The 21,529-nt window shown below is 38.5% G+C and overlaps 1 protein-coding gene across 1 annotated transcript in view; it reads right to left on the bottom strand.

The window, feature by feature from the left end:
• PPFIA1 (PTPRF interacting protein alpha 1) overlaps positions 1 to 21,529 on the bottom strand; it is a 68,119-nt gene that overhangs the window by 35,740 nt on the left and 10,850 nt on the right. The window contains exons 3-8 of the mRNA XM_072422086.1: positions 6,132 to 6,233; positions 4,599 to 4,763; positions 2,695 to 2,769; positions 2,486 to 2,587; positions 1,397 to 1,618; positions 85 to 231 (exon numbers count right to left, since the gene is read on the bottom strand). Coding sequence (XP_072278187.1) covers positions 85 to 231; positions 1,397 to 1,618; positions 2,486 to 2,587; positions 2,695 to 2,769; positions 4,599 to 4,763; positions 6,132 to 6,233 — 813 coding nt within the window. The remainder of the gene's footprint in view (positions 1 to 84; positions 232 to 1,396; positions 1,619 to 2,485; positions 2,588 to 2,694; positions 2,770 to 4,598; positions 4,764 to 6,131; positions 6,234 to 21,529) is intronic.

The raw sequence follows: 21,529 nt of genomic DNA, 5'->3' as shown, positions 1-21,529 counted from the left end.
GCTTTTATATATCCATTTGGTATGACTTAACACTTAGGGACAGGATTCTGCTTAAAGCAAACAAGTACAAAACCATAAAATTACCTGTCTTAGTGCCGATTCTTTATTAGCGATTTCATTTTCAAGTTTGTCATTGAGGTCATGCACAGATGTGGCTTCACGTTGTGCGGCGAGGTAGCGTTTTTCAAGAGTTGTTATTCTTTCCTCCATGTCTTCTTTTTGAGCCATGGCCTACATCACAAAAAGCAGTATGATTTTACACTCTACACAAAGAAAGGAACTAAGTAGCTTTGAGTAAAAGAGCACTAGTCCAAGTATAAAAGACAACAGAGAATAAAAAGCCATATTGGGGGACAAAAAGATACATCTAAGAGATTCATATGGCTTCAATGCTTTAGAATCCCTTTGGAACTAGTATAGGAAAGGAATTCTGAGTTTGTGGCTTCTTTAGGTTAGTGACTCAGCTAAGCAATTGCGCTTTTTCTAAAGAGCCAACAATGGCAGTCTCTATTATTCTCTTAAGGTTGGTATTCTTTGAAGCACAAACTGAACCCCAGATAACAAACAGAACCCCAGATAAATATAAAAATACATCAATAAATGCAGCTACATAGTCATTAGCACAAATACATTTTTTAACTTATGTGCCTCTTTTTATCATCTGTACAGCAGCATTTTGGCTAAAAGAAAGGGGCAGCATGAGGAGCCAACCATTTGTGGTACATGCACATGTGCTAACAAAAAACATACAGGAGGAGAGTGCAGTGGGATAATAGATTTGTATTGCCCTGCAACTTCACTCTACAACTGTTCAATTACAGTAGAAACGAGTCTACGAGTCCTGAAATAATGTCTTCTCAGGACTTGCTGGACAAAATTACAAATCTTTTGGCAGGTAAAAAATGTCAACCAAATAGTACTGTAAACTTCCAGCTGTGGCTTAATACATTGATCTGGAGCCTGTGTAATTAACAGCTTGGAGTATGTGTTAAAACTGTAATTGGAACCTGCGTATGTTTTGAATAAATAAATGAAATAAACCAAATTTAACATACACCTTTATACAAATAAAAGGATTTTGCTTTAAAATGTTACATACAGATGTTTAATTTGTCTTAAAAGAAACTATACAGAAGCTCAGTGTACTATGCCTCATATTCATAAACTCTTGCATGCATGTGCATAAGTTACTTCTTTTTGGTCTGGCCAATCAAAGTAGCTGCTGATGACAGGTGCTTATCATAACAAAAAAAAGTGATCAGACAGGCAGGTTTATTTTATTTCAGAAGGGACAGGCAATAAAGCCCCTGGCTGCTTGTTTTTGTGTTAAATTTCTGTTTAGTTCCACTTTCAATCCTCCTCTTCAATTCCACAACAAGGAAAGCTGAAAACTAACCTCTCGTACATCCCGCTGCAGTTTTGTATTCATCTCCTCTGATTTAATGAGATCTTTTCTTGCTGTATCGAGATCTTCCTCGAGTTCAGTGACCCTGTTGGATAGGACAGCCAGACGTTCCTTCATTTGGCTCTGCTCCTTAGATTGTTTATCGATCACATCTTGGAGCTCCATGACTTTCGACAGGTCCTCATTGTGATTTAAAGAGTCATCAGATGATCTCTGTCAAAAAAACAGTTTTCCTCATGAAACAATCACAGTACAAATACAGGGAAATGTATTCACATTTTAGGAGTTTAAGAACAGAGTTTATTATTACTTTAAATCAGGTGTTTAAGAGCCCCTGCCATTTATGTTCTTAGCCCTAAACTGCAACAACAAAAAAAGCCTTTTGTTACACTTTAAATTGACAACTACAGAATGACACAGAATTCAAATAATTCCCTAAGGGACATACAAACATACACTACCTAGCAAAAAAAAAAAAAAGTCATGCGCTGTAATATTGCACTGGACTGACTTAGCTTTTGTCGCATTCAATATGGTATCACTTCAATAAGTTTATGCACTGCTGTGTACGGTCTTTCCTAGCACATCCCAAAGATTAAGGTCTGAACTCTTTAGTGGCCAACCCATGTGATAAAATGTCTCCCTAAACCTCCCTCTTTCACAATTTAAAGCAGATGAATTCTGGCATTGTCATCTTGGAAAATGCCTAAGCCATCAGGTAAGAAAAAAAATCCACTGATGTAAAAACCTGTTCATTTATTATATGCAAGTAGTCAGCTGACCTAATTTTTCAGGCACACAATGTTGCTGAACCTAGACCTGATCAACTGATGCAACCACATAATCATAACACTAACCATAACACTAAGCCCACTAATTTGGGGAATTTTTTGGTCAGACAGCTTTTGTGCTGCATGTTTATTATTTCCGTTTCCATTCTATGAGAAAGGGATTTCTACATTGTGAAAAGTATTTACTACTTTGGTTAAAGAATGGCACAAGACGAAACATTATTATTTTTACTAAGTAGGTGCTAATGCCCTAAATCCACATTTAATGCAAGCTGATGAAATATCTCACCTTCCCATTAGTGTTTAGTACATGGTCTGAATCTTGGTTCTGGTCCCCAGTGCTGTCATTATAGATCTTCTTTTGATTGTTTTGTTCTCGAGTAATCATCAGCTGACAAGTTGACATAAAGTTGAATAAGTAAAGCCATTTCAGCAGTAACTACTAAACATCATGTTGTCAGGAAGGTATTAAAGAAAGATTACTGAAGTACAACTTACCTCTTTGTGTGTTGCTGCCAGTTCTTCCTCTAACAAACTACATCTCTCCAGAGCCACCCGTAATCGTTCTCTCACCTAAACACAAGGTACTGGCTTTAGGATTACAATTGTCAGTCATTCGATAATGTGGCAACTAGTTTGGGAAGGCCAACACTGTACATTGAGCCTCCCTCTAATCTATTTCAGTGATGCATATTCTAGGCTACCACCTGTCCCAAGAACACAACAGATGCAACCACATAATAGATCACTATTTCTTTCAACTGTGGAATGTATGACACCAAGGGGAACTTCTATCATTTTGGAGTAAATGTATCAATACACTAGTGGATTTTAGGAAATACTAAATTGCAGATAAAACAGATATAGGGACTTTCTTTATCAAAAAAATATAGGCATAAAAGATGCTACACCAGGGTGCCAGATTGTAAACAATATTTCTCATTGCTTAATCCTGGCTAGATACATGAATCCTGGTTAGATGCATGATGAAAAGCTTTTGCAATAAATAAAGTGCTCCTCTGAGCACTTTAAATGTGCCTAAACGCAGAATTTTCACTTTACATAAATGAGTATACAACCCTTTAATGTAAGGTAAAAATTCTGTTTGTTTGTTTTTTTTAGTGCAATATATATATATATATATATATATATATATATACACATACATACATACATATATACACCTACATCACGCATGCCGGAAGGCTCTTGGCTGCTCGTTCTGTGCATGTCCAAGCATTTCGGGCAAGCGCAGAAGGAGCCCTTTCACCAGAAGGCAAAGACATTGACGATCTCACACATGTGCAGTGAGATCGGTAAGTTTTTTCGCATCTACGTCACCCAATCTTGCACCTGCGTCGGGTGAAGATGGTGGCGCCAATCGCGCTTGCTCGAAGACGGTGCTGGGATGACAAGGAACCAGATGGAAGAACCCTCCCGACGATGGACTGCTCTGCGGGGTTGAAGGTAAGTGTATTTGTTTTTGTTTTGGGTCGTTTATAAATATATATAAATTGGACTTTATTTTAACAGGACATAAATTTGTGCTACTTACTAGCCATTGTAACTACAATTAGTTAAATTCCCTGTTATAGGTAATACAGGTTATATATATAGGTTATATTTTGCAAAACAAATTCAGTTAGTGTGTAGTTTTAATAATAACATGTCACACACTATTCAGTGTTGTGTGCTGGATATATATTTTTTGGTTTCAACCAAAGAATTTAAACAGTTGCCCTGCAGCAATGCCAGGTCCAGGACCTGTCATTGCTGTAGTGATGGGAGCCCTCACCTTCCCTGCTGGTTCCATGGCGGACTTTTGTGGAGTCGGCCATCCCTTTCACTGACTGGATGATGTAACATCCGGTCACATTATCCCTGGCAGCTTCTTGTGTGTGGTGACGCCAAGCTTTAAGATACACGTTACATATTGTGTTACATTTAAATTAAAAAAAAACATATATTTTACCTAATATCTATACTCCTTTCTACTACACATGCAATGTTAAAGGCGTTCAACTGCCCATGTCTATACCACCTTATTATGGGGATTCAGGATTTCTCTATATGGACAATAAAGCATACCTGTCAACATAAAAAACAGATATGGATACCAAACCAAAGGAAAACCCTATGGCATTTTTTTGTTTGTTTCAAAAGCTAAAATTTGTTGATCTTTTAAATAAAACATTTGAACAGAAAAAGAAGTACTCTCCTCTTCTCCACTAAAGCACACCTCCCCAGCTGTCACTTGTCTAAACACAGCAGCAGGAAAATTTTGTGTCAAAGGGAGAATACAGAAAGCTGTCACTCTCAAACTAGTTTTTCAGCTTCATTAAAAGCATTAACCAGGGTAAGTCACACGCGTACAGCTCTTGGGAATCAGTCACACTCATTACCTTTTCATCTAAAGCTTTGTGATGTTCAAACAGGGACTTTAGAGCTTTCAAAACTTCGACTTCACTTGACACTCCGGCTGGAGACTGAGCCTGTCGCTTTACCACCGTCATTCGCAGAGAGCGTTCATGCCGTGAAACCAGACACTCCAGATGTTCTAAGAGGAGCTATAGAGAGCATGAAACAATGAGTACAAACCAAACAAACCACAGAAATTCTACAGCAACCCTCTGTAGTATTAACAGCTAATAAAAAACAGAAAACAAGTTAGAAAAATTAGAATTTTTTTAATTTTTTTTTATAAATCAGAAAAATGTCAGATTCTCTAGGTTCTTTGTCCATTTGTGGCAATCTTCTAATGTTGACAATGAATGTATAAGCAGGTCAGGAAATCCAATTATGACCATGCAGGTTTTTGAGATTTAGACAGTGGAATAAGTAAAACCACTCTTATTTTTATTATGTGTGTTTGTTAGCAAGATTTACTCTAAATGTACACCCAAATTTTTATGATGCTGCCGTAACAGGAATAAAGATATTTTGCAATGTATTACTTCTAAGATGGAATGCATCCCTTGAATGATGGCTGTTTTAATCTTCCCCCACCCCACAATGATGATAAAAACAATATTTTAGGCAGTTTTCTCAACCAGGGTTCCTCCAGAGGTGGTAGGGAATTACCTGAGTAAATAAGCAACTTCTGGGGTCAGTTACCACTGACACCAATGATCTTTTTGGCTATCTGTAAGGGTGACATTCCTGCCACGGGAAAGCAATGTAATTAAAAATAAAAATTATAAAATTATAAAAATAAATTGGGGACATTGACAAACTGTGAATTCCCTGATACAAAACATAATGAGCAGCTTCAGTACCATAAAGCCTCCTTTTTCCTTTGCCTACCAATAATTTTCATCTTACATTGAACCATGATGTTTGGCACATAACCAGGATTACCTGGTAAATATCGCCAATAGCTTTTTTTGTTCCCGACTGAACAAATCCTTGTTTTTTCTCTTTATAATGAGGGGTTCTCTTTGGCCCTCTGAATTCTTAGCTTAGTTCACTATAAGAAATGTATGTGATGAAGAGAACATCTTTCAAGACTAATTTTCTAGTGGTGAGAAAGAGAAATTTAATTATTGACAATTAAAAAGGCAAAGATTACTAGTCTGGGGCAGACTTTCCCTTTAAAGGACTGTTTAAACATCCTCCCTAAGCCTGCTGGTAAAGCTCTATATATACAGGCTTCATTGCAGAAACATGAATACTAATCTCTGCGAGGTGTCTTGTGTAGGGTCAAGGACAGCTAAAATCTTTTCTCTCTGCTTCTCTTTGTCATATTAAAAGCATATGCCATCAACTATTCAGTACAAATCTTTCCACGCAGACCATTATGTTCTATGGTTGATGCATGTGACATAAAACAGGTATACAGACTGGCTGTAAATGCATTGCCCAGTGCAAAAAGTGCAGTACTTTTTTTTTCCGCCTGATGTTTGGCAATCTTTAGTATATGTAATCAACACACTTACCCGAGTATTGTTTCTTTCAGCCTTCAGCTCAGCTATTTCTTCCTCCCGTTCCAGAAGCTGCTCCCTGCATATATTGAGCTCCTTAGTAAGTGCTGCAAACTCCTTCAGGAAGAAAAAAAAAACATGTTAAAAACACTTTAGAATCCCCACTGCAGTTATCTCAGTAATACTCGTCCAGTTCTGTAATAATAGACTGCATTTTTTTTCTTGCTTCCAAGATCCAAAAGGAAACTAGAATTGGTTAATGTGAACCTATAATTTATTTTCATTGATCCTATACTTTTGAATTATCATTTTTATGTTTAGTGTGAAAGTAATTTATTGTGACTTCCAAATGCTTTTATGCTTGCTATATAATATTGTCCTTATTGTCTTACAAATCTACTTCCCTATTAGTGGGTAACTGCATTTTACTGCAATAGTTATTCTGCCTTGTTAACCAACTGCCAAAATAAAATCACAGCTATACAGGGAAATAAAGAGCACATTGTATTAAATCAGTTCCCAGACAGACCTTGAACAAAAAAAGAAAGAAAAAATGAAACAACTAAGCTGTAAGAAGAGCCTGCACGGGTAATAAGTACTTGTCCATGTATACAAAACTTTTACAAACTGTTCTTAAAAAGGTAAAAGTTAATCCATGAGTGCTTCCACTGGCCCAATGGTCCTAAAGTCAAGGAGGCATCTAGAGGTTGTAATAAAGCGTACCTAAACTCAGAATTTTCACTTTACATAAAAGGGTAGACAATCCTATTCCTTTAAGCAAAAATTCTGTTTTTTTTTTTTGTGCAACACCCTTTTTTTGCAGCACCGCCCCATAACCGCCTAGGCGAGAGAGAATAAATGGGAGCGCAAAGACTCCTGGGATACCTACATCACGCATCCTGGGAGACTCTTGGGTGCCCCTTCTGTGCATGCCCAAGCACATCGGGCATGGGCAGAAGGAGCCCTTTAATCAAAGGCTGGAAAAAAAACTACTTCACCCGATCTGGCTCCTGGGTTGGGTGACGTAGTAAAAAAAACCCAAAAGAGGAGGAGAAGATGGCGATGCCTGCAGTGCCGGCTCGAGGAGGGATACCGGGACGACACAGGGCCCAGTGGAAGAAACCTCCGGACCGATCAACTGCATTACGGGATTGAAGGCAAGTGTGTTTTTTGTTTTGTTTTGGTCGCCACTCAATCACACTTGCCGGATACTGATGATTTCCTGCTGCCAATGTATCTGCAACCGTTTCCTTGCATTCTCAGCACTGACCACTGCTGGTGTTGCTCACTGTGTTGGGGAGTAAATAATTGTGGTGCTGGGCTATGGATGAGTAGCAATACGTGATCATTTACAGCTATTTAAGTTCTGAGTAGGATATTTGGGAAAATAAAAAAGATTCTCTTATTTCCTACAGTGTTCAAAATGTGCCTATGCCACTACTCTGAAGGAAGCAATAAAGGAGATTGTTGGCCAAAAATAGGGGTCACTGTAAAAGCAGTGATTAGTTTGCAGCTGCCAATTGGCGATCTGAAAACTGCCATTTCTGAGGAACACCCTTTTCTCCTGTTCATCAATTGGTCTCTTAGCTGCTACCAGAACAAATACCCCTATTGTAATATTTACACATCCTTGTTCTGGAGACAACAGTAAAATCTGGGATATTTTATCACCCTCTGTCCTGCAGGATAAGGATGAGTTATCCATACAAGGTTCAAAACAATCCCTGCTGTAGGCAAAGTTTTGATCTGCTAAAGTAAAGGAAAAAAATGGTTTGGAGATTCTTTACCTGTTTTGTCGTTTCCCCTAATTCCACACAAACAGCGAACATACCCTTGAAGGGTGTATACTTGATTTAGGCAGCGAGCCTATTGCATGTGGTAACCAGTGTGGAATTAGTAGTAGTACACAAATAATATTTAAGGTGGAACTAAAGTCCCACAAATTCTCAAACAGGCAAGTGGTTATTGCAGAAAGAGACAGGTATTGTCCCTTCTGCAATAACTGTTCTTACCTGCACGATCGTCACCCCGCTGTCAAACCTTGCTAAGTTGCACATGCGCAGTGTTCATTGCCTGGGATAACCCAGTAATCTCAGCTTCCTTGCAAGTGCTAGGAATAAATGAATTCCTGTGAGGGAGCTACATGATCCTGGGATGGGCAATCGAGATGGCAGAAGATCACATACCAAAAGAAAAGAAAGAAGATGTAACGAGGATAGGAGAGTATTGCGGGTTTAGTTCTGCTTTGACAAAAGACAAAAATAAATAGGTGTCTATTCAAGAAGAAAATTGTCCAATGCTTGTGGCCTCCAACAGACTGAACCAACTGGTACAGATATGTTCATTTGTCTATCTCTACTGTTTAAATACTAACAGCTCTTGTGAAAGTCTCCATGATGGTAACAGCTTCACCTTTCAACTGTAGCTGTAAATTCCTTGCTGACGTGCTAGTTAATGATTACAAGGATCGATATAGAATCTTACTGACTGTAAGTCAGCAGATATCTTCACCCTTGAAAATACTGAAGTGACACACGACTTAATATCAATGCACAGATACTGAGGGCCCCAGGTTTGTGTATCCATGTGACTAAAACAAACTGTAGCTACAGAAAAGGAATGACAATCTGTCTTGCTCTGGAGTTCATTTCTATCAGACTGAACAGCAGAGCAACAAAAATGTATAGTAAAGGAATTCCAGAAGACAACACGGGGCAGTGACCTTTCAGTCCCAGTTCCGTATGTACAGAGCAATAGATGGGCTGCAGCTGACGCCAAGTAAGGCTTAAAAGCTGGTGGCATGGGAAACTACCAACGTGACGAGTTTGGCAGAAAGAAAAGGACGTACCTCTGGATAAATCCCTTCTAACAAGACATGCAAAGTGCAAGACCCTAGATTCCGCTAATCCAAAATCCTAATAAATGGGTTTACAACAGCTTAAAAGGAAAACATACTCTGCACTCTAATGGGAGTTTTATTCTTTGAAGCATGAATCAAGAAGAAAAAGATGAATTAAAAAGTGCTATACACAAGCCTATATTCAAACTGCAAAGACAACTTTACTACAAATCTGATATTGTATGCCCACCGATATGGTTCCATCTGCAGAGTTTTTAAGAATTTAACCCGTGTTTTGTGTGCATGTGCAAAAGTATCAATGTTTTGCTTTAGGGAAGGACAAAGCATGTGACAAACTTTGGTGTGCTGCAGTACCTGTCATTCTGAAAGGCCTATTTCTAAATGGGACTCCAAAGCAAACTTTTGTTGGACCTGCAGTGCAAAGTTAGGATAAAATGGGCATTCTCTTTTCATGCACTGTGCAGGAGACAGACAAATCACCCTCTGCACAGCAAAAAGCACACATATGCATTCACAGTAGAGCATTTTAGGGGGAAAAAAAAAAAAAAAGCGGCTCAACCTATTAACTAGACAAAAAAAAGTCATAGGTGGTCAAACTGATGATTTGCTTTGCTTAGACTCAAATGGTACTACTAATATGTCTAGAGACTCCACTTCTGTAGCCTAGTAGCTATACATTTGCAATATAGGATCAACACTGAACATGCAATGGTTAACAAATTCACAACCAGGTAACCGATCAATATCTCCCAGATACTGAATGTTTACCTGGATACAACTGTGCACTTTTTGATTAATGATGCACCCCCTCCACCAAATCTGACCACAAAAGCTGGGGAAGCTCCTTTGACTTATATTATAGTGGTCAAAGCAGCATCTATTAGGCAAAGAGTTTCAATCAAATGTTTTACCAATATACTAATCAAACATCCTTCAGGAATAACCTATTTTCATTTAGCTTTGATGTTTTTATTGAAATAAATGAAAAGTTTTGAAATATCAACTAGTGTATGGCTTACATCATATGAGAATTGGTGACATCAACAGTGTGCAGCTTCCTGATCTCCATGATGGAGAGGATGATGTACCTGAAGAACTGCAGAGCCAGGATCTCTTAAAACTGTACCTCTGAAAAATCTCATATTACTTTTTAATATTATCCCACCAGCCATCATATTACTTAGAAATGAAGAAGAAACGACCACTGCCACAGAGTAACACAGGAAAACAAGACATGGTAGGTCAGTAATAGGGGGGCATCAGCTGCAAAGAGACCATAGGTTTCACTGGTGACTCATCTTTTTCCCTCTGCTTGCCTTTTTTGTGCAAAGTGTACACAGAACAGGTTGGCCTGAAAATGTATAATTTTGTATCAGAAGTGGCAGCTGGAGGAACTGTAACTGAACTGAAAGCAAACACCACTGGTCTTTTTAGGTTAAAGCAGTGGTCCCTAACTTTTCTGGCAGCAGGGCCCGGTAACATAGAAAAGAATTTTTGCTGCGACCTGGTTTATGTACAGCTTACACTGCGCTTTAGAGCAGTGCAAGAGGGGTGAATCGCTGTCGGCGCTTCTGCCTCCTGTGATTTGTGGCCCCCAAATCACCAGCCACGGACCAGCAGCGGTTGGCAACCACTTGGTTAGAGGATAGGGGTGAGGAAGAGAGACTAGGTGAAGCTTAGTAAAAAATACATTAGAACTGCTTTAACCATGCTGGTACATACTGTTTAAGACTAATTTTTAAGTATACTGATTCTCCTCCAATGCAGGGAAAAGAAAAATAATTTTATTTAGCCATTCCACCTTTCATTTCACTCTTTGCTTGTCTGTTTAGCCAAATAGAGTAAATGATATGTAAGCTATACGTCACGGTCATCATAGTTTGTCTTATAGCAATGATTGGCACAGGAATACCATACAGAGTAAGGCACATGCTTCTCCGTACCTGAAAGAACTGCGATTCTTTAGGCTTCTGGAGTAACAACTGATCAAACGAAACATAAGCATATAATGCTGGGAAGGTGTGGGGAATTAAAGCAATCCTGTTGCTTTGTCCTCAATGGGAAAAGTAAAGGCTTGATTTAGAATTTTTTGCTTTTGCCATGTTTCATTTTTATTTTATTTGTCACATCTTGTCTCAGGACGGTAATAGGACGACTGTCCCCAAGTGTCCCCATAAAAAAAATGCTCCCTCAATTCTTGTTCTAGCGTCAAAATTTCAGAATTCCCCTCATTTTCAATACTAGACAACAATGGTCAACAGGATAAAAAAAAGAGAGGGTAAATCTCTCCAATATTAATACATTACTAGATCTGATTATGTATAACTACTATTTGGCACTCTTTCAGAAAACTGTAGAGGTGTACTAGGCTAGCCTTTGTTCCAGAAAGGACACCGATAGTAACCTACACAAAAAGTTGGCAAAAATCTAGGTTTCATTTTTTTTTTTATTAGGTGGAGTATCTCTTCCTCTCCACACCCTCAATTTCCAAGTGTGTATGAGAAAATAGCAATCGAGTATTGCCAGAAATATGCATCCAAATTCCAAGCAAGAAAGCCATTTACAGATCTGTTCCTAATAAAGTATGAGCAGCTTATTCCAGTTTTGTGCAAGAGCTACATATTTTTAACATTTCCTTTTTAACATATACAGTCAAATAGGGAGGGAGGAACTGAACAGTGGAAACAACAGACATCATCCTGCACGGTTTCCTTTGTTATTTATTTCTAAGGAATCTGTTTTGCAGAGAGCATTGAGACCTAAGAGCAGCAGTCTGCCACCAATATTATCCAGTGGAGGGTGGTCTTCGCCTTATGTGACCCACTGACTATTCTATATGGGTCAGTTGAGGTGATCCTTTCCACAACAGCCAGATGCTGCCTTTCAGCAGATTTAATGTCATTTATTTAGGTTTTACTTACTGGCAAACAATGCTAGGGACAAAAGCAACACAACAGATTGGATTACCGTCTGTTTACTACTGAGTTTTTTAGAACTAAAAATAAGCATTTCTTGGGTTTTAGAGCTGATCTGCTAACCCATTTCAAGCAGTAAATGCCAAACCGAACAAAAACACATACATACACACATATATACATATACAATGCAGTGCCTAAAGAGACAAAGTTATTCCCACAACGGGGAGACTGCCATCTTTCCTCTTCCATAGGAGAAAAGGCAAAGTCAGGGTGTATAACGTACCATACAGATTTAATATTAGGAATAATAATAATTACAAAAAAAAAATAAAGAGACTTATGCCCATTTAGCAAAAGGCATGTGAATGTGTCACTGCAGTTCTCTCAACAGTTTGGGTCATACTAATCTGCATTTACATTACAGTACTGCTGATGAGATGTGGAATGAAAAAAACTGCAAGAGAATTAGCTGTAACATACATCTCCCTTAATTTAATTTTCCCTAAAATTTTAGGTTTTCTTTAACTATTCTTTTTACTCTTACAGCAGAATCTTGGCAACCCACCATGACTTTAATATAGTAGTAGTGGTCAGCTTGGTACAACCAACCAAATACAACCCTGAAAACAACCAACGGGCTGGACGGCCACCTTGTTGATGGATGTGTGTTGCTGCCAGCAATAGTACACGCTTCATTTTTTGTGTTACAGGCAGGGAATAAAAAATTAAAACGTGTGCCAGCATACCACAGGAGCATGAAGAGACCCTAATGTCCAGATTTAAATCCACATACTTGTGTGGGAAACCTATTCAAAAATATATACACACACGCTGGAAATGCAAAGCATATTAATATGCATTAACGTATTTATTGCATATATTAATGTACATACATTGCAAAGATGTGCAGGGGCTTTAATGCAATGAGCAATTTTGCATTGATGGTCATTCATTTTGTTTATTTACACTTAAAGTTAATAACGTACAAATGGACATTACATGCTGACACCACACGTGACCCCCACCAATTGCACTGGGAATCTCTTGTGATCTTTGAGAAAGAAAGACTTCACACTAGGGCAGCACAGTGGCTCAGTGGTTAGCATTTTGACTTTTACAGCGTTGGGTCCTAGGTTCGAATCTCGGCCAGGACACTATCTGCATGGAGTTTGCAGGTTCTCCCGGTGTTTGTGTGGGTTTCCTCCAGGTACTCCGTTTTTTTTCCCCCCACATTCCAAAAAACATGCAGTTAGGTTAATTGGCTTCCCCCAAAAAACTGACCTTAGACTGTGGTAATGACATTTGACTATGGTAGGGACATTAGACTGTGTTCTCCTTTGAGGGACAGCTAGTGACATGACAATGGACTTTGTACAGCGCTGCATAATATGTTGGTAATAAAAAAAAAACAGGCCACATTAAAAAGAGTTAATCCAGCCTTAAATGTTTTTAATTAAACGTTTATTGCCCCTAGCCCAGGCAGTTGTACACTTTAAAGCAAAAGTTGATAAGTCTGAAAGTCTCCATTTAAACTGAAACTTTCAATGATAAACAAGGTTGTAGAGATATTTCTGTCTTCGTTTTTTGACTTAGGATGGTAGATGCCAAGTGATTTGGAGTAAATTTTGAACTCCTGATTGGCATGCTAGGTGAAAGTCAGTCCCTTTTAAAGGAGATGGATTACTATCAAAAAACAGAACTGTAGTATTTCCAAAAACAAATGGTAACCTCCAAACTTAGCTTTCTAAAGGGTGCCTGCAGTATTGCCAATTTTACCACTCTACCTCCTCTTGCCTATTTATTCTTTTTTATTGGATCACAAAGGAAACCCTTTAGCTTTCTCCCTAACTTATATACATACATGCTATTTCCTGCTTACAGAACCTTCTTCCCTACAACCCGATTTTTCCCTACAGCCTATAGCAACTTATTTTTTAGATTTACAATGATTTTTGAAGAACAGCAGCTCATTTTATATATATATTCTTTGAATCGCCCTTCACTTTTCTATTTGGGGGGGGGGGGTCAAAATAATAAATTAAATGAATGGCACATGCCTAAAGAATCAGCTTTACAAGAAAATTGTTTTGTGCTGAATTATGTAATGAGAATATCTCCTTCATTAAAGTTTTTTGTACCTCATAAAAATTACATTTGGTTCAGCTAAGCCTTTAAATTGGGGGGGAAAAAATAAGCTGATACAGTGCATACAGTTATGGAGTGCAGACGACAGGTTTCAAGGGAACAGCTCTACAATAATGAAATGGAAAAGATTGTATCTAAGAATTGATTTTAAGTTGCTAACCGCAGTCTTTCCATTATCCTGTGTCTAAAACCTTTTTGTCTCATCACTCAATGAATGTGAATGAGCTTAATGTTCAGGAGCCAAAGCTTTACAGCCTAGGATGACCCTAATTTCTTACGGCTAAACTTCCTTGGCCTAAAATGTACACACCATTATCCTATATGCAAACCTTTCTTTGCTAATGCTGCAATCGCTAGAGGGTCTCCAAGTTGTCAGACAAATATCCACAAGAGAAAAAAAAAACAAAAACAAAAAAAAACTTTAAAAAGGTCTTTAATTTGCATGAAATGCAATGTTGTACATACTACCCACAATATGTAGTAAGTGAATAAAGTCAGGATGAATATCATGTGATACTGAATAGGGAGTGAGATAAAATATTCCAACCCATCACAAAATATTTTTCCTACTGATCATATGCAGTTATCATAATATTTAATTGTGGGCACAATTCTTCACTGTAGGGTTTGTTTTATTTTGAAACTTAAAATCTACTATTCACCACACATCAAGTTTTCTCGCAGATTTGAAAAAGGGTGATGAAATATTACATATCGGACCAAAAAAAAAAAAAAAAAAAAGAATACAATTTTTATCCTCAACATTTTTTTACACAATTTTTATCCTCAACATTTTTTCACACAATCTAAATTGGAAGTTGCATGACAGCATTGACTTCTGGGCAGCGCTCTATCCGACCATCTTCTAATTACCAAAAGCTTTTTGTGATTCATCTTACCACACCATGATGGCATTAGAAGTTTTCATGGTGACATGGTTTTATTAAAACACACCGGAGGGGAGTGTATGCACAGATTTGCAAAGGGAAGGAAGAACACACTACAGGCGTCACATGCCCGACAGAAATATGATGATGCAGAGGGGAAGAACAGAACACCATGGAAGACATTTTGAAGGGCTTAGATAAATAAACCATTATGTCTAATCGTTTAAAGGAAAATAATCCCAAAAATTAACACCACAAGTGAAAATAAAGAAACATTACACCAAAGACACTAGTACATGCAATCCCTTTTCATGTAAAACAAAACTTATATTTGTATAGGTAGTCCCTGAGTTAAGGACATCCAACATAGGGACAACTTCTAGACACAAACGGGGCTTCCCTGCTAGCTCCTGTGCAGGATGGAGGCTTGATGGGGGGGAAGGGGTGGTTCGCATGACTTGCAGAAGAAATCTTTTGCTGTTCTCTTGCAACTCTTTAATGACCAAGACAAACTCTGCAGTTGTTTCTTTTTGCATATCAAAGCACAGTTTGCTCCAGAAGTTAATGAATGGCTCTATAAAGTTTTTTTTTTTTGCTTTGTTTGTGATTAACTCAGAGTGAGGATTTTATACAGTAACTGACACCACGCTACCTAATAATATTATTGTCCTAATTGCATTTATTAAAATAATGTACCTGTTCCGACTTGCATACAAATTTAACTTAAGAACAAACCTACAGTCCCAATCCCATGTCACCTGGGGACTACCTGCATTGCAAAGATACATACTAAGTGCTACATTCTAGCATTAGTAAAATGTAGGTCTATACCTAAAAACTATGATATGCTAATTCAACTATCACAAATTAAGTCAGTGCTGAAGACTGAAGAATTTTAGATGGTGTTTGTCTTTTGTATTGAAAGCTTTAAGTGTGTTCCTATTGTGTGTTACTTCCTCCACCTTCTAGATTGATAGATAGATAGATAAAGCTTTTTGGGGCAGAGCCCTCTCCTCCTGTGTCACTGTCTGTATACGCCTGTCATTTGCAACCCCTATTTAATGTACAGCGCTACGTAATATGTTGGCGCTATAAAAATCCTGTTTAAGTGTAACACCAGCCTGCCAGCTCTGCTTTGCAGAGGACCATAAGTGGGATAAACATTACAGATTGTGCACATCCTTAGGCTGCTGTCTCTCACAGATAGCTTGCTTACCTTCAGCACTGAGCCAGAAGCATATTTATAATTTCCCTTATAGGGAATGGGGATCACAGAACTGCAGTCCTAAAGATTACTTGCTGTAATGTGACTGATACAGTGCCAACATTCACTAAAAATATAATATGGCACCTCTTAATACTGAAAAGAACAGTCCTGCATCATGTAGTATGTACTGTATGACCATTATGTGTGCCTAGATAACTCAGTGGGACACAAAAGGCTAGCAATGTGTTCCTGCACTGGCCGTTGGCTGTAAACCAAACCTGGGACCATCTGTCCAGCAGAAAGCTCAACACGCTGTATGAACACTGCCCTGTAATAATGGGATTAGCCCCTCCATTGGTGGGGGACTCTCTCAGGCCTCATTACAAGCTGTAAGCTACACATACAGACTTCTTACCATTTGCACAATCACTACATGGTCTATTCACCTCTGCCAGATACATTTGTCTGCTCTCTGGCACTCAGGCCAGGAAAGAATTTACTTTACTGCAGTGCAAGACAAAGGCACTACTGTAGCAGTACTTGAATAACCTGCAGGAGAGAACTCTTTGGATAAGGCTGGATAAGGCTCATTATCTGTCTATAGCACAGGCAATAAAAAGAGCAGATTGTAAGGTTGTCTCACAGGTATTTTACTGCTCCTCCTACTATAAATATCAGATCCTTTTAGCAATGCCCAATTAGCAAGTGCTAAACACATGAAAAGGTTTTTAAGGCAACTCCATTAGAACAATGTAATAGCTTTCTAACACCTACAACTGAACAAACAAACAAGACTTTACTAGCAATTGTTATGCATGAAAGTGTTTACAGTCATTTGCATGTATCTACTTTTAGTAATGGGAGGCTATAAAGGTCTCCCCAGCAGTGTGGGTGGTGATTTATAGTTAGCTTTCCTTTGAATGTAAAAAGGGGAATTTAAACGGTCAGTAAACACCAAGGTTGTTTCTACTTAATAGGCTCCCAATTAAAAATTGCTTATTTGTGTGTGTGCCATTTGTTTAATCATACTTCTCGTCACCTTTCCTAGTTGTACATACCTTACCTGAGCAAAGATGCTGAAGGTGGGGGTAACACACACAATTACTGCCCACCAAAGTAAATGAATCCCCCGATTGCAAAGATGACATTTGAAAATGCAAAAAAATTGTGTGAAGACGTAGGAAATGTTCTAACAGGCAGCCAGTTCAGAGTTTGCTCCTTGTGTAGACGTATTAAGGTAACAGTATTGGTATTACACTCCGCAAACCTTTTCAATTCACATTGATATGAAAGCAAACTGCCTACAAACATACTCCCTATTTTAAAGTGATGAGCAGGTGCACAAACAGGCCGGGTATCTGGCCAAGAAGTTGATCTGCACATGTGCAACGCCTGGAAACCCGGAAATCCTTGCTTTCCTGTGCATGGCGGAAACAAATGAATAGTGTTGGTGTTCAAATTCAGGTTGTCCTTACATCGACCCGAGTATGGCCGACCCGAAAAATATGGGATTCGACTTTTGCAAATTCGTGCGTAAAATGTTAAAAGAAAAAGAGGCTTTAATGTTAAAAGTAATTTATTGAATGTGTGTAATTTGTGTAACTAACTTTTTTTTTTTTTTAGAGGTTATCTCACGACAGGATGTATTTCACGGCTGCACATGACTTTCCCCAGCCAATCACAGAGCTCTAGAGGTGAATGAATGGGGAGCCTTTTCCCCATTTAGGCTCTAGTGCCTGAGGATCCTGTGGGACTCCTGTGTTCTTGGAAGAGCTGGAAATTGGTAATCAGCATCAACTTTTTAGGGCTGCAACTGACATACCTCAGAAAGTCTGTCATCTCTAAAGAGGGTAATATAGGGCACAGTTTTATATTATGCCTGAAAAAAAACTGTTTTACAGTAAGTGTCTGGATAATAGCAGATTAAACATTCTTTTACACAAACTCATGTTTACTGGTCCTTTAATCTGCCTGAACACTCCACCCCATTGCCGGACTTTTATAACAAGAGATATACCATGTAAATGGGAATTATATGATTCATTTAAAGTCGTAAAAGCTTCCTCCTAGAGAAACACAATCTCCCAATCAATTGTTGTGTAGACTTCTGGATCGGTTCTTATATCTTCTCGGAGTTGACAACCCTGCATTGACATTTTACAAATGCCGTTGTTGCAGAACAATGTTTAGCAAGAGTCACTATACCACTAATCTCCATTAGTGGTATAGTGACTCTTGCTAAACATTGGGCTCCTCTTAGCTATGCACCTCTTGCATCTGATGAAAGCAGTCATCCAAACTTGACAAACTCTTGGATACAATATTATTGAAGACATTTCTCCTTGAAAAACCAAATGGTCGTCCTCTGAACTGTGCATCCCTGTCACCTGATCTAATGAAATTGCCTTTGGAAATTTTCCAGGTCATTAAATCTTGAGCAAGAGAACAAGTGCTTAAATATACTACTGTTACAAGTTTAGCCAGACAGACACAAGCAATGCACCAATTAGTTGCATCTTTGTGAATGTTGGGTTGGGTGTGATCAGCCTAAGGGCTATGTCAGATGGGTGATGTCTCTAGGGGCTGAATCATCAAGGTGAGGCAACCACCTCCCCTATGGGAGTTGCCCCCTTGTTGGCATGAAATGCCGCAAAAATTGTTCACTATCTTTTTCCCAGTCAAACCGGCAAGGGAGCAATTTCGTACTAGATGATAATAGACATTAGAATATGAAGTTAAAAAACAAAATTCCCACGGTGAACAGGCAGCATGAAAAAAAAAAAAAGTGGTAAAGTGGTCCTAACCCTTTCTCGTCTAAAGAGATTATATTTTATATTATATAAGATTATAAATAAATATATATATATATATATATATATATATATATATTATCATAGAAATTCACACGTAATGGTCCGGGGTGCTAAAAGTCCAATTTACACCCCACCAAACTGTGCCTGAAATATACATTTGTTTAATGGGATCACTAAATTAAAAGCTTCCTCAGAGGCAGTTCCAAAATATTTGTTATTGTAATTTTCTTGAATGTTGCAACAAACCCCACCATCTCTGTTGTAAAAAAGTAGGAGCAGAATTCTGTTTTGACTCAAGGTAAACTTGTTCACCTAATCCAAGTTATTTGAAGGGGGTTTATTCTACCTAATGAGCATTTTTTGATGAAAGCCAACTTACATTTAGATTACTTAATATCAACAAAGTGTTATCCCTTTCTATATTATAGTTATTCATTAACAATGTTCTCCCCAGCCCCTTTTAGCTGGGTGCACCACCCGGCACTTTTCAGCAACCAACCGTCTGTTTTTGGGTGCTTACTGAGGAGCCACCCGCCTACTATTTCTTTCCAACCAGCTTAAAAAAAGTTTCTGGGTGGAACACCGATCCATATAGTGTGTTCATAAACAAAAGGCGGTATTGGTAAATAGGTTTATAAATTTATTGCTGAAGTTTTGCCAAGAGTTTAAAGATAAGCTAATTAGTTACCTGAATAGCCAAAGTGATTGCTTCACTTTTTCTATTGTACAATTAATTTGTTATAAATGTGTCTAAACAAGTCACAGTTGCAGGTATCTGTAGGCAGGTTCTACTGTATATGTATTCCTGTACCCAGTGAATACAAAACCTCAGAAATCTAGAGACCTTGACCTTGCATTCATGAATTAGGGCACCAGTTGTAATTTGTAAGGCACAATAAGAATTTTGGTTCTGTAATTCATTAGTCACTTGTACAATTATGCAAAGTAGACATCAAAACTGAACTGTAGCTATCCATGCAAAAATATATTCATACCTCTGATTCCCTGTTATCAAATGCATTGTATATGTTGCATTGTAAATCAATGACTGTATCATCTATTGGCAGCCTATAAAGGACAAAAGCAGAATGTCTGTGGCCACTGTAGGAAAAAGCCCACGCGAGTTAGAACAGTGCAACCACCCACACACCCTTCATCCGCTCCAACAACAAACAGACAATGTAGTCGGCAGTGCATTTTACCGAATTCCGCTGCACATAGTAACATCTATGTTTAAAACTGAGCTTCCGCAAAAAAATGGATTGAAATGAAAGGGCTGGGCCAGTGACATTTTGACTATGGCTGGATGGCCAGGAAATGAGGCAGGTTCAATCTGATTAGGCTTGAGGTTGTAGGGCAGTCACTACTTTCCAAATGTCAGTGAACCACTGCCTCGGGAAAGAAGCTACATGCAGCGCAATAGAGAACGAATTGGGGAGGCAGCAAGCAGTTTAATTGATTATTATTACACAGTATTAATAAAGAGCCATCATATTACGCAGTCCATTGCCAATTCACCAGCTGTCCCTCAAAGGAGCTCAAAATCCCTACCTAAGTCATATGACTTTAATACAGTCTAAGGTCAATTTTGGGGGGTAGCCAATTAACCTAAATGCATGTTTTTGGAATGTGGAATGAAAACCAGAGTACCTGGAGGAAATCCACGGAAACACAGGGAGAACCTGCAAACTCCATGCATATAGTGTCTTGGCTGAGATTTGAACCTGGGACCCAGCGCTGCAAAGCGCTCTGAGCCACCGTGCTGCCCATATACTGCCTATTGTGGCCTGCTATCAAATCTGCAAATTGCCAGTTGTCCAAGAATCCTTCTTACCACTTTGATGATGACTGTGTGCAGCAACATCAGAGTAAGCAATTTCAATACAAGCGAGGAATCTGTGCAGCTGTGCAAGACCGAACGCTGCAGCTTTGCTCTAAATGTTATACCATACATTCCACATTTTGTAGAATCTAAGGAGTAAAATACACTATTGCGTGTATTTTTAAAATGATTCAGTTTTAAACCATCAGATCTGACCTAAAATGGCCAACATTTCAGCTTCTTGAACAATCTGATGATGACTGTGCAGTGATCAGACACCTCACATCCCACTTAGCAGAAGCAGCCAATATGATGAAAATGCAGTGACAGCATGGAGTAATCCCAGGAGCAAGGAATATCTGACAAAAGGCCTTCAGCTGCTTCTGTGCTTCTGTCACTGAACATATCTACGGATTGTCCTGACATACAGCTGGAAAGTACGCCCTCGGGCTCCATCGTTCCTCTATTTTCTACTTCAGACATCTCCAATCTTCCACATCTCTTGAAAGGGTCTCTTTATTCATACTTCACTGAATCTTTCTCCTAAATTTTTTCTTACAGACTTCAGACAATTTTAAACCACTAACAAATATTCACAGCTTTAACTTTCCTATAAATGCAAAGCTTACGTTACATTTGGAAAGATAAATACACAAACATTGTTGAAATAAAGAGCCTACATGACACGATGGAACTGTGCAATCACCTCCAAAGGCTTTAATAGAATTACTTAAAGCATCTGATGCCTTTATTTCCAGAGC

The sequence above is a fragment of the Pyxicephalus adspersus genome, chromosome 9, assembly GCF_032062135.1.
Source record: "Pyxicephalus adspersus chromosome 9, UCB_Pads_2.0, whole genome shotgun sequence".
NCBI lineage: Eukaryota > Metazoa > Chordata > Amphibia > Anura > Pyxicephalidae > Pyxicephalus > Pyxicephalus adspersus.
This window is presented reverse-complemented; position numbering and strand designations above follow the sequence as displayed.